The sequence below is a fragment of the Leptonychotes weddellii genome, chromosome 11 (genome assembly GCF_054177405.1).
Source record: "Leptonychotes weddellii isolate Sample4059 chromosome 11, ASM5417740v2, whole genome shotgun sequence".
NCBI lineage: Eukaryota > Metazoa > Chordata > Mammalia > Carnivora > Phocidae > Leptonychotes > Leptonychotes weddellii.
Genome location: NC_138379.1, coordinates 48,034,180 through 48,049,061, shown reverse-complemented (window position 1 = coordinate 48,049,061; position 14,882 = coordinate 48,034,180). Strand labels below are relative to the sequence as shown.

The following is a 14,882-nucleotide window of genomic DNA, read 5'->3' as shown; positions in this document are numbered from 1 at the left end:
CATCGGGCTCCCTGCTCGGCAGGGAGCCTGCTTCTGCCTCTGACCCTCCCCCCTCTCATGTGCTCTCTCTCTCTCATTCTCTCTGTCTCAAATAAATAAATAAAATCTTTAAAAAAAAAAAAAAAGATTCTCACTTTCCCTCTGCCCCTCCCCTGACCCTCTCTCTCTCTCCCCCTCTCATAAATAAATAAATAAATAAAACTAAGAATTTTGTGGATTTTTTATGTATCTGATTATGATACATAACTCTGTACTCCAAATGACATATTCACAATTGTTTTTGAGACCTCTCCCTCAATTTTATCACGCTATTTTGGATTAGGCTTCTGTGGATATTGCTCTTAGGATTCCAAGACGTCTTTTTGTCTAGGAATCTACGAGACATCACTAATTCTTTCAAAGGGCTTTATAAAGTGTGTTACGGCTACACCTTTGGTATGATCTACATCTCTGGGCTATATTCCTGTAATAACCCTATGCTGGCTAGAGAGCCTCAAGATGAAAAAAGTTTTATTTTTTTACCTACTAAGTCCTGCACCTCTCTGTTCTCTCTAAATTCTTTTTGCCAGTTCTTTCTTTAGCTCGTACCTCTCTTCCTGTTATGAGGTTACACAGCTAGGAACACCCAACTGACACTTTCAACACTCTGCCTAGAGATCTCCTTAGCCAAACAAGAACTTTCTGAGTATTTTCCCCCCCTTCTTCCAAGTTACCATAGGCAACACTTTGGCCAATTGTTTTTGCCATTATAAAACACAGATTGCCATTTTTCCAGCCTCCAATAACAATTTCCTCACCATTTTTCCAGACTACACTGTTTGCTTGCCATTTTTCTAATCTCCACCCATCCCTGATCCCACCCATCCCTGATCCCAAAGCCTAGAATTTGGGGTTTTGTTAAAGGTAAGCATTTCACTTGTAGACACCAGTTTCTGTCAACTTTTGCTGTAAAACAAACTACCCCCAAACTTAGTGGCTGAAGACAACTATTACACCTCTTACAGTTATGCAGTTTGGCAATTTGGACTGAGGTCAGCTGTCTGGCTCTTCTGGTCATAGTGGGGTTCATGTATCAGATGGAGATCTGCTGCCAAGTTGATTGGGTGCTGGTTAGTTTAGGGTGGCCTCAGCAGGGTTGGCTGAGCTCTGCCTCATGTGGCTTCCATATTCCAGCAGGCTAGCCCAGGCTTCTTCCCATGGGTGCCTGGGAAGGGCTCCAAAAGGGAAGGCCAAAGCAGGCAGGCCTCTTGAGGCCTAGGCTCAGAACTGGCACACTGTCCCTTCTGTTGCATTTTATTGACTAAAGAAAGTAATAAGGCCTTCGCAGATGCAAGGGGAGGGGAAATAAGACTCCGCTTCTCAAGAAGGGAAATGCAGAGGCGCCTGGGTGGCTCAGTCGTTAAGTGTCTGTCTTTGGCTCAGGTCATGATCCCAGGGTCCTGGGATCGAGCCCCACATCGAGCCCCACATTAGGCTCCCTGCTCGGCAGGAAGTCTGCTTCTCCCTCTCCCACTCCCCCGCGTGTGTTCCTTCTCTTGCTGTGCCTCTCTCTGTCAAATAAATAAATAAAATCTTAAAAAGAAAAAAAAAAAGAAGGGAAATGCAAAGTCACACAGTAAAGGGTGTGGATACAGGGCGGAATGAGGATCATGGCTATCTTTATAGCTATACGGTACCGCCTCAGAAGCAAGCCTCATCATGAATTTGGTGTGCATCCTTCCCTTCCATATCTTTATAATTATGTGAACACAAAAATACATTGTTTTCCTGTCAGTTTTATGTGTTTTTAAATGAATGACTTCATATATACTAAAGAATTTGTGTAATGGAAATGTAAGATTTATAAGGAATAAGACTTTTGTAAGAGAGAAATAGAATTTTGACAATACATTTTAATCTCCCTGTGTATCCTTCCTAACCAAACATTCATTTCTCATCTGGACTATGCAGTAACTTCCTAGCTGACCTTTTCTACCTCTGGTCTTGCTTTCTCCAATCGGTTCAACCCCCTGTAGTCACAATAATCTTTTTTTTTTTTTTTTTAAGATTTTGTTTATTTGAGAGAGACAGAGCATGAGCAGGGGGGAGGGGCAGAGGGAGAGGGAGAAGCAGACTCCCCGCTGAGCAGGGAGCTCCATGCAGGGCTCAGTCCCAGGACCATGGGATCATGACCTGAGCTGAAGGCAGACGCTTAATGACTGAGCCACCCAGGTGCCCCCACAATGATCTTTTTTTTTTTTTTTAAGATTTATTTATTTATTTGAGAGAACGAGAATGAGAGAGAGTACATGAGAGGGGGGAGGGTCAGAGGGAGAAGCAGGCTCCTCGCTGAGCAGGGAGCCCGACGCGGGACTCGATCCCGGGACTCCAAGATCATGACCTGAGCCGAAGGCAGTTGCTTAACCAACTGAGCCACCCAGGCGCCCCACAATGATCTTTAAAAAACAAAAATCTCGGCGCCAGCAAATGCGTGACAAGGGTGGTGGATTTGAGTTTGCTTCTAAGTTCCACCAGGGGGCACTATGGGAATGCCTCAGGTCTCTCCTAAAAAATCAATGTTAACTTCCTTGGAAAGACCCTATCCACTTTGAAGGAAATGTAATTTTCAATAGTGGTGCTTGTTTGATTTTGTTTGCTTTGTTTTGTTTTGTTTTGTTTTAATAAGCTCCTTATTCGGTCCACTCGAAAGATGGGCACCTGGGTAGCTCGGTTGGTTAAGCAACTGCCTTTGGCTCAGGTCACGATCCTGGAGTCCTGGAATCGGGTCCCGCATCGGGCTCCCTGCTCATCGGGGAGTCTGCTTCTCCCTCTGACCCTCCCCTTCTCATGCTCTCTCTCTCTCAAATGGAGAAATAAAATCTTATAAAAAAAAAAAAAAAGAGCTGTATCTCAGCCATCAGTGAGTTTGAAGGACTGAAGTAACCCCTATTGGTGTCCACTTTATATCTATAATGGAATCATCACAAGAGCTTTCAAAAACATGATTCAATTTATCTTCCACATCAACTGTTGGGAGCCAGAAAAGGGATTGTTGTTATTATTTCCATCTTAAAGATGATAACTCTAAGGGTCAAGAGGTGAAGTAATTTCTCCAAGGAATTACAGTTTTAGGTATCTAAGCAGGGACTTGACTCTGTCTTCCAAATTCAAATGTATTTATTCACTAAAACTATATTGAGTTCCAGGCTGTGTAAAAGATGATAGAAATACAAAGACATGCCCTCCAAATGTCTTAGAAGCAAAGATTGTCAAAGCTAGAGAGAATTTGGGAAATCACCTAATGAAGTGTTCTCAACTCAGACATAGATAAGAATCTCCTCAAGAGTCTGTTAAAAATGCGGATTCCTGGACTTTGTACCCCCCCCCCCCCAGCACACACAAACATTTTGATTCAACAAGTCTGGGTGGGAACTGGAAATGAAATTTTCCATAAGAACATCCCTTCTTCCCCCCCATGATTCTAATGCAGATGAACTGTGGACTACACTTTCAGAAACATCAACCCATTGGTTTAATCCTTTCATAATATAGAGGAGAAAACTGAGGAGAAGTGAGTAGACGTAGTCCCCCAGAAACTCTCCTTGGATGCAGTAAGGGAGGCTGACCCAAGAACTGATAATGAGCAGCTTGAAGTAATGATGTAACTAAAGAACGCCCAAGAACTGGACACCCTGGGTTAAATTTCAGGCTTTACCATCTTGCTAATGAATCACTTAACCTCAGGGAACTATGATTTTCTCAATTGTAAAATGCGGGATAGCAATATCTACTCCATTGACTTACTGTGAGGAAAAATGGAGATAAATAGTAAAAGGGTTTGGCAGAGGACTGGCCCACAGAGGACCCTTGATAAAGAGATGGATTGATGGGATTGTTTTGAATGCTCTTTCTACTCCATTTATTCTATTTCTTTAACTGAGTAACTACTATTGCCAGGCATTCTGCTAGGCAGTCCTGCCTACATGAAGCTTGTGCTCTAGTAGAGCAGATAGCCATTAATTATAGAAATAAGAAATCACTGTTGTAATAAATGCTACCAAAGGAAAAGGCAAGGTGTGTTTTGAATCATATGGGGATTCAAACCTAATCTTCAGACAAATAAAATGTCCTGAGGAAATGACTCAAAGGTTGAGTAGGAATTAGTCAGAAATTACACACGGATCAGGGAAGAGGTTGGCAGGAGCAGGAGATGAAAAGACCAAAGACCAGAGTGGCTGGTGTGGAGTGGGTAGGGGAGAGGGGCATGGCGTGAAACTGAGGATGATTACTATTTCTGGAAAAGCCTTTCTTTTATCATGCCTTGATATTTATGTGAAAATTTTGATCTGTTCCTTGACCCTTTTATTTCCACTTCAATTTTCTTTCCACTTTTGCACTATAAAGCCTAATAACTAGTAACATTTCCTCAAAGCTGATATTGAAGTCCCACCATATCTGCAGGGGATACTTTCCAAGCCCCCCCAGGAAATGCCTGAAACTGCAAATAGTACTGAACCCCATATACATTACGTTTTCTCCTATACATGTGTACCTATGATAACATTTAATTTATAAATTAGGCACAGTAAGAGATTAATAATAATAAAATAACAATATAACTAATAACTAATAAAAGTTATGTGAATGTGGTCTCTCTCTCTCTCAAAATATTGTACTGTGCTCGCCCTTCTCGTGATGATGTGAGATGATAAATGCCTATGTGAGGAGATGAAGTGAGGTGAGGGCATCAGCCTGTGACGTAGCGTTAGGCTACTGTTCATCTGACAGCGCGTCAGAAGGAGGATCATCTGCTTCTGGACCACCACTGAATACCTCAAATGAATGAAACCGCAGAAAGTAAAACTGAATAAGGGGGACTACTGCATATATCTTTCAGTTTTTGACATTCAGAAATAGGGATTGTCTACGAATACAGGTTTAAAAATAAAAAAACACGCTGCTAGATACCAAGCAGGAACATACATTGAGCTCTTACAAATTTAGCTGTGCTTGGAAAGTATCTATTCTCTTGTCACATAGTTATTTGAACTGCTAGTACAATTTAGTTAGATTTTCTTTTGCATTTAGTTAAACTTGGAAACTTGTATTACTTAGAGTGACTTTAAAATTCCTCTCTGGTGCAGAATTAAAATAAAATATTATCATGGAGGAAACTCTAGTTATGGGAAGATGAAATGGACACATTCTACCCTGTCTCACCCACTGAATGCAGCTATGCAACCTGGACAGAATGCATGGAAATGGCATTTGAGAACTGGGAAAAGTAAATGACAGCAGGTAAATTTGGGAAGAAGACCAGAATTTGAGGCAACACGGAGCTGGCTTTAAGTTTCCACTTTTCCATCCTCAGTAGCCCCAAACCCAGAATTGGGACCCTGGGTGAGGATTGGGAGAACTGCAGGAGAAGCCCACACACTCTGGCTCAAGAAGGGAATAGAACTCCTCACACTCAGGGGCACCTGGGTGGCTCAGCTGGTTAAGCGTCTGCCTCTGGCTCAGGTCCTGATCCCAGGGTTCTGGGATCAAGTCCCGCATTGGCAGGAAGCCTGCTTCCCCTCTCCTACACCCCTTGCTTATGTTCCCTCTCTTGCTGTGTCTCTCTGTCGAATAAGTAAATAAAATCTTAAAAAAAAAAAAAAGAACTCCTCACACTCAGAGGGGGGATATCTCATGTTTCCCTTTTGTTTTCTCTTTCCCATACCCCATACTTCTCCCCCCGCAATCTCACAGTAGCAGCCCCAATGGTAGTGATGGTAGTGAGGTTCCTATGGCCGTCTAAAACTGAGTTATTTTATGTATTACATGTACATACATTGGGACCATCTCAAATAATGCTGTAAATTTTGCTTTCAGCATCCCCAACAGGGTGGGGAAACCCCCAATGATTTTTTTCTCTCTGTGTCCTCCTGCCACTTGGCCCAGACATATGTAGTCATGAGAAGCACACAGCAGACTGGAGTTGTTTGAAGCCCAGGTCTCTGGCCAGAGAACCAAAGAGGGAAGTCTCAGGGGACTGGAAACTATCAGAGAGATTGCAGAGAGAGAAAAGCTCAAGAGATAATTTCTGGACTCACCTCTTAGCTCTGCATGCATAGATCTGACACTAAATTGCATGCCATAGACCTAACTACTGAGGTATGGGATAGACCACTGTCCAGATCCAAAAGTGGCACACAACTGGGACGGATCTCAATGGCATTGCAAAAACTTTGAAAACTGAACTGACATTGAAACCATGGCTACAGAAGGCAGATCAGAACTTGTTGCCTGAATCCAACTGAGTTAATAAATGCTAACAAAAAAATATTAATATTTTCTATAAGACTTAAATAAGATCTAGACACTTATGTATTCAAAATATCTAGTATTTAATCCAAAATTACTCTGCATATGAAGAACCAGGAAAATCTCAAGTTTGAGAAAAGGCAATCAACAGACATCCAGGAAGAGATAACAAAAATGTTGAAAATTGTTGAGGACTCCTAAAATGCTCCAAGAAGTAAGGATGAACACTCCTTTTTTTAAAAAAAGACTTTATTTATTTATTTGACAGAGAGAGAGAGAGAGCACAAGCAGGGAGAGTGGCAGGCAGAGGGAGAGGGAGAAGCAGGTTCCCCGCTGAGCAGGGAACACAATGTGAGACTCGATCCCAGGACCCTGGGATCATGACCTGAGTGGAAGACAGATGCTCAATCCACTGAGCCACCCAGGTGCCCCAAGGATGAACACTCTTGAAAAGAATGTAAAGGTAGAAAGTATCAACAAAGAAATAGAAAATGTAGGGGCGCCTGGGTGGCTCAGTCATTAAGCATCTGCCTTCAGATGCTTACATTTCTGGAGTTCAGAATTGTAAATTTCTGCTCCGCGGGAAGCCTGCTTCTCCCTCTCCCTCTCCGCCTGCTTGTCCTCCCTCTCTCGCTGTGTCTCTCTGTCAAATAAATAAATAAAATCTTAAAAAAAAAAAAAAAAGAAATAGAAAATATAAAGAAGGACCCAATGGAAATGTTACAATTGAAAGTAAAATAACCAAAATAAAAAAAACTCATTGATGGACTCAATAGAATAGAGATGACAGCCAAGAATCAGTGAACTTGAAGACAGATCCATAGTAATTATCTAATCTGAACAACAGAGAAAATATGTTTAAAAAAATGAACAGAGCCTGAGGACTTATGAGGTAGTATGTAATTCATGTCATCAAAATTCCAGAAGAGTTTGTAAAAGAAGTATTTGAAGAAATAATATACGAACATTTCCCAAATTTGACAAAAGACGTAAGCCTACAGATCCAAGAAGTTCAATGAACCCTAAACAATGACTGAGTGAGGTGAGGGAATAAAGGCCCAGCCATTCAGGCCTGACGCGAGACAGCTCTGACGTGAGACAGCTCTGGCGTGAGAAACCAGCTGCAGCCCTCCTGCCACTTTGATCAAAGCTTGGTCAGGCCTCTTTGACTTCTTCCTCTGCCCTTCCCTCCTTCCTGTCCCCTTCACAGATTTGATCTGTAATAAATCTCCTGCACCCCAAACTCTATCTCAGTGTCTGCTTCTGGAATACCCAATCTGTAACATCAAAGCAGACAACAGAAGTATAGAGCAGAGACCTGAACCCAGATAGTGTAGATCCAGAGTCCCTGTCCTCAGTGGCAACCAGAGGCAGATTTGCCATGAAGCTTAAGCTTCAATGCCCCTAATTTGTGTAAACCCTTTCTGAGGCCCTCAGGATTGGGAAGATGGGTGAGCCTAGCAATGTTGCTATATGAATTTGCAAAATTTGCCCCAAAAACTGTTTTAACCACAGTTGGTTATGTTATCTCTTTCCACTCTTCCTCTCAGCTACACTTTCCCTCCTAACACATCTAGTGATGGAGAGAATATAGAAATGGCTGTGGACCCTTGTTTGCAACTGAGTAGTCATCTCAGCCTGCTTTCTGCCCACAGAAGTTTGGGGGTTATAGTAGGCAGAATAAAGTCCCCCTAAAGATGCCCATGCCCTAGTTCCCCAAACCTGAGACTTTGGGGGTGTGATTAAGTTAAGGATCTTGACATGGGGAGATTATCCTGGACTAATCTTGGTGAGACTGGTGTAATCACAAAGGTCCTTAAAAAGAGTCAGAGAAGGAGATGTGACAGTAGAAGCAAAGTCAAATAGAAATTTAAACATGTTATGTTGCTGGTTTTGAGGATGAAGGAAGGGGCTACGAATCAAGAAATGCAGGCAGCTCATAGAAACTGGAAAAAGCAAGGAATAGATTCTCCTCCAGAGCCTCCAGAAGAAACAGCCCTGCTGATGCCCTTGATTTCAGCCCAGTGAAACCCATGTCAGACTTCTGAACTCCAGAAATGTAAGATAATAAATCTGAGTTGTTCCAAGTCACTAAGTTTGTGGTTATTTGTGACAGCAGCAATAGGAAACTGATACAGGGGTCTGAAGGCATCTTTTTTCTTTCTTTCCTTCTTTCCTTCCTTCCCTCCTTCCTTCCCTCCCTCCCTCCTTCTTTCCCTCCCTCCATCCCTCCCTCTCTCCTTCCTTCCTTCCTTTCCTCCTTCCCTCCCTCCTTCCTTCCTTCTTTTTTTTTGTATTCTCTTTGTCTTTAACCCAAACTGGCAGTGCTTCTTCTGATAAAATTATCTTAAAACTTTTTTTTAAAGTGTGTGTATGTATGTAATCTCTATATCCAACATGGAGCTCGAACTCACAACCCTGAGATCAGGAGTCACATGCTCCACTGATGGAACCAGCCAAGTGCCCCTCATCTTAAAACTTTTGTTGATTTCCTATAAATCTTAGTGGAATTCACTCCTTTAGACAAAAGCCACATCTATTATTTCTTCCTGGGCCCTTCTCTAATCTGGGTTGAGAGTCAGGATGCTGTGGTACAACAGTGTTAAGATTCTTAGAAGCATTTTTGCCTAGTTGAAATAGTTTACTTTATGGAGTCTTAAGACTCTTTGAGGCTCTCTTGTTTACCAGAGAGATTCTAAAAGAAATGCCCTTAAGATTCTCTGAAGCTTCATAATTCTGCCTGGAGACTTCTTTAGCCAGATTCACACATAATTATTAGAATGTCTTCTATTTTCACATTCCCTGCAGGACAAGGTTCATTAACTGTTCTTCCAGTTTGGAACGGCATTCAGGTGCCCTTTTCTTCAGCCTACAACAATGTTTTCCCTCCTGTCCTTCAAGCCCTCATCAACAGTCTCCTGGCGGCCCTTCCAGATTTGCTTAACAATCTTTGTGAGGGCCTTCAAAACTTTGCCAAAGCCAATAACACATGGTTTAAGTTAAGCTCCGTCTTTATTTCCTCACCTCACTCAGTGACTGCATGCAGGCTGCCCAAGGATGTTTTGAAATGGCCTCAGGTAAGGTGGCTCTCTGCTGCAGGACAGATCCTAAGGAGCTGACTGCTGGAGACTCTTCTGACTGCACCCCCTTCCCGCCCCCAGAGCCACGTAGCAAGTCCTTCCACCAAGGGGGCTCCGGGTGGTGCATCTCTGTGTCTTCCATGAGCAGTACTACGCTGGAGCTGGCTCTGATCAGCTCATTAGAGCTAATTGTTAGCTCTTTACTGTGTTCAGTGATATCTAAGTACCTTGACATTGCCATTGTGGGAGAATTTACACCACAGAAATCAGCAAATGTCACAAATCAGGACTTTTCTTTTCCTGGAGAGCAAATTTACCAGCATACCTCTGAATGTAGTCTATGCATAAATAACGTTGAGTGCATTATTTAGCCTCTCTGTGCCTCAATCTTCTTATTTGTAAAATGGGACTAATAATACTATGTATGCCATAGAGTCAATATGAGAATTAAATGAGCTAATACATATAAAATGCTTGGACAGCGCCTAGCCACAGGAAGCACTCAGTAAGTATTAACTATTATTTTTACTGTTGCTGTTGTTATTACTGTTATTGCCACCTTAAACTTTCATTCATTTTCATAGAAGATAGGCTAGATTTTTTAGTATGTCATTCAATGATAATATCATCTGACAGTTCCAACCACAGTTCCATTATTTCTGGAACTCAAACTATTTTTCCATCTCCAAACCTTGGTATACGTAGGTAACTTCTGCCAGGTAAGCCCATCCCTTCCCTGCCTATCATCTTCCAGACCATTTCTTTTCATCCTTTTGGACCTGCACACATTGCCTCCCCTGGGAAGCCCTCCCCACCACCTCTGCAGGGCATGGACTCCCTCCTCAGTGTTGCCATTGCTCAATGCACAACCCTCCCTTTTCCTGATAGCACTTTACTGTGGTAACTTGTTTACATCTGTTTTTCCTTGTGAGCCCGGGGTTGGATGTGCTATTTCTCCGTGTCCTCAGCACAGTGATAGAGGTGCTAAATATTTGTTGAATGAATGAATGAACATTGCCTGGGAAGGTGGGGAAAAGGATAAATAGCCTAGTAGGATAATAATGATAATGTTTTTGCTTAAGTGGCCATAGGTATGTGGTATAGAGCAATGACCTAGGACCCCAGTTTTAGGTTTGATAGGTCCTAGATTTGTCATGCAGCGACCCTAATCACCTTCACCCTCTTTACCTTCGGTCAGAATTCTGCCTTTCATGATGGCTCAGATGTCAAGTCTTCTATGAAGTGTTTCCTTCCCTCTGCTCCTCCCCAGCTCTCCACGCTCATCGTCATTAGCAACCACATCATTTACTCTCCTGGATTTCCCCATCAGAATCCAGTAGTGTTTCTGTATTTTCACCCCGCGATCCAGAGGGGTGAGTGTTCGGGGGATGGCGTTGTTCAGCCGTAGACCAGTGAATTCGTCCTCCCACACCCGCGCCTCTGCTTCCCCGAGCGTGAACCGGGCACCGCGGAAACACCTTACCAGGGCTGCGCTTTGGTGGAGGGCGGGCGGACCCTGAGGGCGCAGGCAGCCCCCACGCCGGTGGAGGAGCTAGGGGGCAGGCGAGGGGGAGAAGGAGAGCGCCCCGAGGCTTCAGAGCAAAGAGGGAGGGGGGGCGGAGGCGGGGCGGCTGGGCAGGCCAGGGGCCGGGCGGGGCGGGGCGGGGCGGGGCGGGGCGGAGCGGCGGGGCGGGGCGGGAGCCGCGCGCCGGGGCCTGGCCCGACTGGCCAAGGGGACGCGCGCGAGAGCCGACGATGGGCCCCGCGGCGGGGCTGGCGGCGCTGCTGGCCGTGCTGGCGCTCCGGGCAGGGGACCCGGCAGGGGCCGCGGCGCGGGGGGACACGTTCTCGGCGCTGACCAGCGTGGCGCGCGCCCTGGAGCCCGAGCGCCGGCTGCTGGGGCTGCTGCGGCGCTACCTGCGCGGGGAGGAGGCGCGGCTGCGCGACCTGACCAGGTGAGAAAAGGCGCGCGGGGGCCGCAGAGGCGCCTGAGTCGGGGAGACTGAGTCAGAGGGCGAGACCGAGGCACCGTGCTGTAGGGTAGCGGGTGTCTCAGTCTCGCTGTCACTCAGCGGGGGACCTCAGACCCCGCTTGAGACTGGGTAAGAGCCTCACTAGACCGTGAGGCTGAGACACTGTGTGGCCCAGTGTGACCATCAGGCCAGTGTCACCCTGTGTGGGACCCCCGAGACACCGTGGCATAAGGTAGTGGCGAAGCAGACCGAGCGTGACCTCAGGGACGCTGTATCACACAGTGTGGAACCTCGAACTCCGTCGCACACACCCAGTAGCTCCCCAGACCCATCCTCACACGGCCAAGTTGATGCGCTGTGGAAAAGTGTGGTCCGGAGTGACTCAGGCCGAGTAGGAGGACCTGCCAAGGCACGGCGTCAAGCGGTGTGGGCCCCCAGGCTCTGGGTCACAGAGCCACAGCTCGACTGCGAGAGTGAGAGGGAGAAAATAACTGTGTCGCTGTAGCCACGTGTGTGACCCAGAGAACTGTATGACTCTCTCCAACACATGAGAAATCATTTAAAATATGAGAAGACTAAATAGGAAGTGACATTCTGTGACCATGTGTGAGATTTACATGGCTTTGGGACTGGATGGGCAAGACATTATGGACATCTCAGCATCACTCTGGATGCTGTTTGTACAGCTCATTATATGAATAATGCTTCATGTTTGTTACCTCATTCAACACCGGTGTTTGCCTATTATGAGCCCCACACTGTTCCAGGCAGTGGGGATAAAATGGTGAGCAAGCCGCAACCGTGTCCTCAAGAAGCTTGAGTCCCTAGCATCGTGACTGTTAATCAGAGATGTCCATTGTCTCCTTTGCTTTCAACTTTCCCTTCTCCTTCCACATATAAGAGCTCTCTAAATTCTAAATACAAGGTAACTGAGATTTAATATGTGTATATTGACACTAGAAAACACTAGGGAAAACCATACTTGATACTAGAGGATACCGAGTGTAGCACACACAAGCAGATGCTCAGCTAATACTGTTTGCTGTACAATCAGCAAACTCTCGTGCTACACACTATGGCATAAAATACTATAGACTTGGCACGCTGGGGCACTGTAATCATGTATTGACTGTCAGTGTCAAACTATGAAAAAGGAATGGCTGTGTTATGTGATACGTTGTGTTTGGATATGTGTTGTGTCTTCTCTGCTCAGGACATGAAGAAGCCTACAACAGTGCTGTAACCACATTGCTATCTGAATATATTAATATAGGTCTTACATCATCCGGCCCTCTGCTGAGCTGAGGCAACAGAGAGCTGTCTCCCAATGTACTGCTGATAAAACTGAGCGAGTGTATGTGAGAGTAATACTAAGCGAGTGTATGTGAGAGTAATACTAATTCTGGGGTGCATGGGAAGAAGGCGTGTGGGACACTATGGCTGTATGAGAGAACTCCTGTTGGAGAGAATCAGGCTGTGTGTGGAAGTGTGTGCGAAAGATCTTGTTTGTTACTCAGTGGTGACTGAATGATGATGTAATTTGGTATATGCACTTAAGTATGTAGCTTACATATAAGCAGTTATATGTGTGTTTAAATTTACTATTAGTTTGAAATAGTGTGAATATATACACATGCACCCACACAAAATACATGTGTGTATTTTAACAATAAAAGATGATAATTTCAGTAATTCTTGTCACTCTTCAGGGTTGCATAGTTGCCCGGTGTTTTATGGGTCTGCTCTATAAAGCAAAATGTTTTAATTCTGTTCTTAGTCCACATGCATCGGAGTCTAGGTTTATTGGTGGAAATAAAAGACTCTTCTCTTTGATTTGAGATTCCAACAAGTTCCCTGCTATCCATGTGCTCGTTCTCATACCACTAATCTTTTTATTTGGGTGGCTCAGATAGAGATGAGGGGGTCAAGATCCTGATGCCGAGCCTCTCAGGGAACAGGTTCAGAACAGAGGGATGGCACTGTGGATCAAAGCGACTGGTGGAGGGGGTGGGCGGCGCTGATGCTGGCCTCCTTTACTGTCTCATTACCATTGTCACAGAACGCTAATCTCATTTGCTTCTTTTTTTAAAAATTTTTTTTGTTATGTTAATCACCATACATCATTAGTTTTTGATGTAGTGTTCCATGATTCATTGTTTGTGCATAACACCCAGTGCTCCATGCAGAGCGTGCCCTATTTAATACCCATCACCAGGCTAACCCATCCTCCCACCCCCCTCCCCTCTAGAATCTCATTTGCTTCTTACACACAATGCTTTTGAAATAGGTTTGTATGACTCTCTCAAACACATGAGAAATCATTTAAAATATGAGAAAACTAAAGTTTAGTTACCCGAGATTATACATCCAGTAGGTAGCAAATCCAGGACTAGGACATAGTTCTTTTGATTGTTTCTTTCTATCATGCCATGAGGTCCTTACGGCTTGCTTTATCTGATGTGCCAGGATCCAGACGAAACCCCATAACTACTGAGGTTTTATGACCAACTGGAGTACATAGTGGGTAAGAGTCTGGATGCAGGAATTTAACAGACCTCTGTCTGAATCCTTGGCTCTGACCTTGGGCAAGGTCCTTTACCTCTTTAAGCATTAGTTTCCTGATTTGTAAAATGATGGTAATGATAGCCCCGACGCCACAGACATGTTGGAAGGATTAAGTACCATGTAAAGGCATTTATCATTTTGCTTGGAAGGTAATAGGTGCTCAACAAATGTTAGCTCTAACTCCATGATTTTTTGTTTATTTTGAGACTGCCTGGTGAAACTAGACCCCACCTTTGGCTCTAAGCAGTCACTAAGATTGTGAGAGCCCAGATAATAAAGATTCAGAAAAATTCTAGATTCTCTTCTCCTATGGGTTATGAACATTTAAGTTAGAAAGTTTAGTTTGGGGGCGCCTGGGTGGCTCAGTCAGTTAAGCGTCCAACTCTTGATTTTAGCTCAGGTCATGATCTCAGCGTCCTGAGATCAAGCCCCGTGTCGGGCTCCACACTGGGCGTGGAGCCTGCCTAAGATTTTCTCTCTCTCCCTCTCTGCCTCTCCCCACCAACCCCCCAAGCTTGCTTTCTCTCATCTATCTAAAAAAAAAAAGACAGTACCTAGACATCGGTAAGAAGCAAACAGCCCAATTGAAAACTGAACAAAGTTAAAGTAGTATTAGCTATGTCTATTGACAAAAATCAAAAGTATTTATAACAGCCAATGTGGGTGGGGGTGAAGAAGAACAGGCACAATTACACTATTGAAGGGATAGTAAATAAAGCTATTGGAAGACAATTTGGTGGGATCTATAAATATTTTATCTTTTTAAAAATATTTGAGAGAGGGCGCCTGGGTGGCTCAGTTGGTTAAGCGACTGCCTTCGGCTCAGGTCATGATCCTGGAGTCCCGGGATCGAGTCCCGCATCGGGCTCCCTGCTTGGCGGGGAGTCTGCTTCTCCCTCTGACCCTCCTCCCTCTCATGCTCTCTGTCTCTCATTCTCTCTCTCTCTCAAATAAATAAATAAAATCTTTAAAAAAAAAA

The 14,882-nt window shown here is 44.4% G+C and overlaps 1 protein-coding gene across 4 annotated transcripts in view; it reads left to right on the top strand.

Annotated features, from left to right (window-relative positions):
• The first annotated feature begins 11,088 nt into the window (after positions 1-11,088).
• Positions 11,089-14,882, top strand: part of P4HA3 (prolyl 4-hydroxylase subunit alpha 3) — a 40,975-nt gene continuing 37,181 nt past the window's right edge. For all 4 annotated transcript variants that reach the window (XM_081798817.1, XM_081798815.1, XM_081798814.1 and 1 more), the window contains exon 1: positions 11,089-11,320. In XM_081798817.1, the coding sequence (XP_081654943.1) occupies positions 11,121-11,320 (200 nt within the window). In that variant the 5' untranslated portion in view covers positions 11,089-11,120. The remainder of the gene's footprint in view (positions 11,321-14,882) is intronic.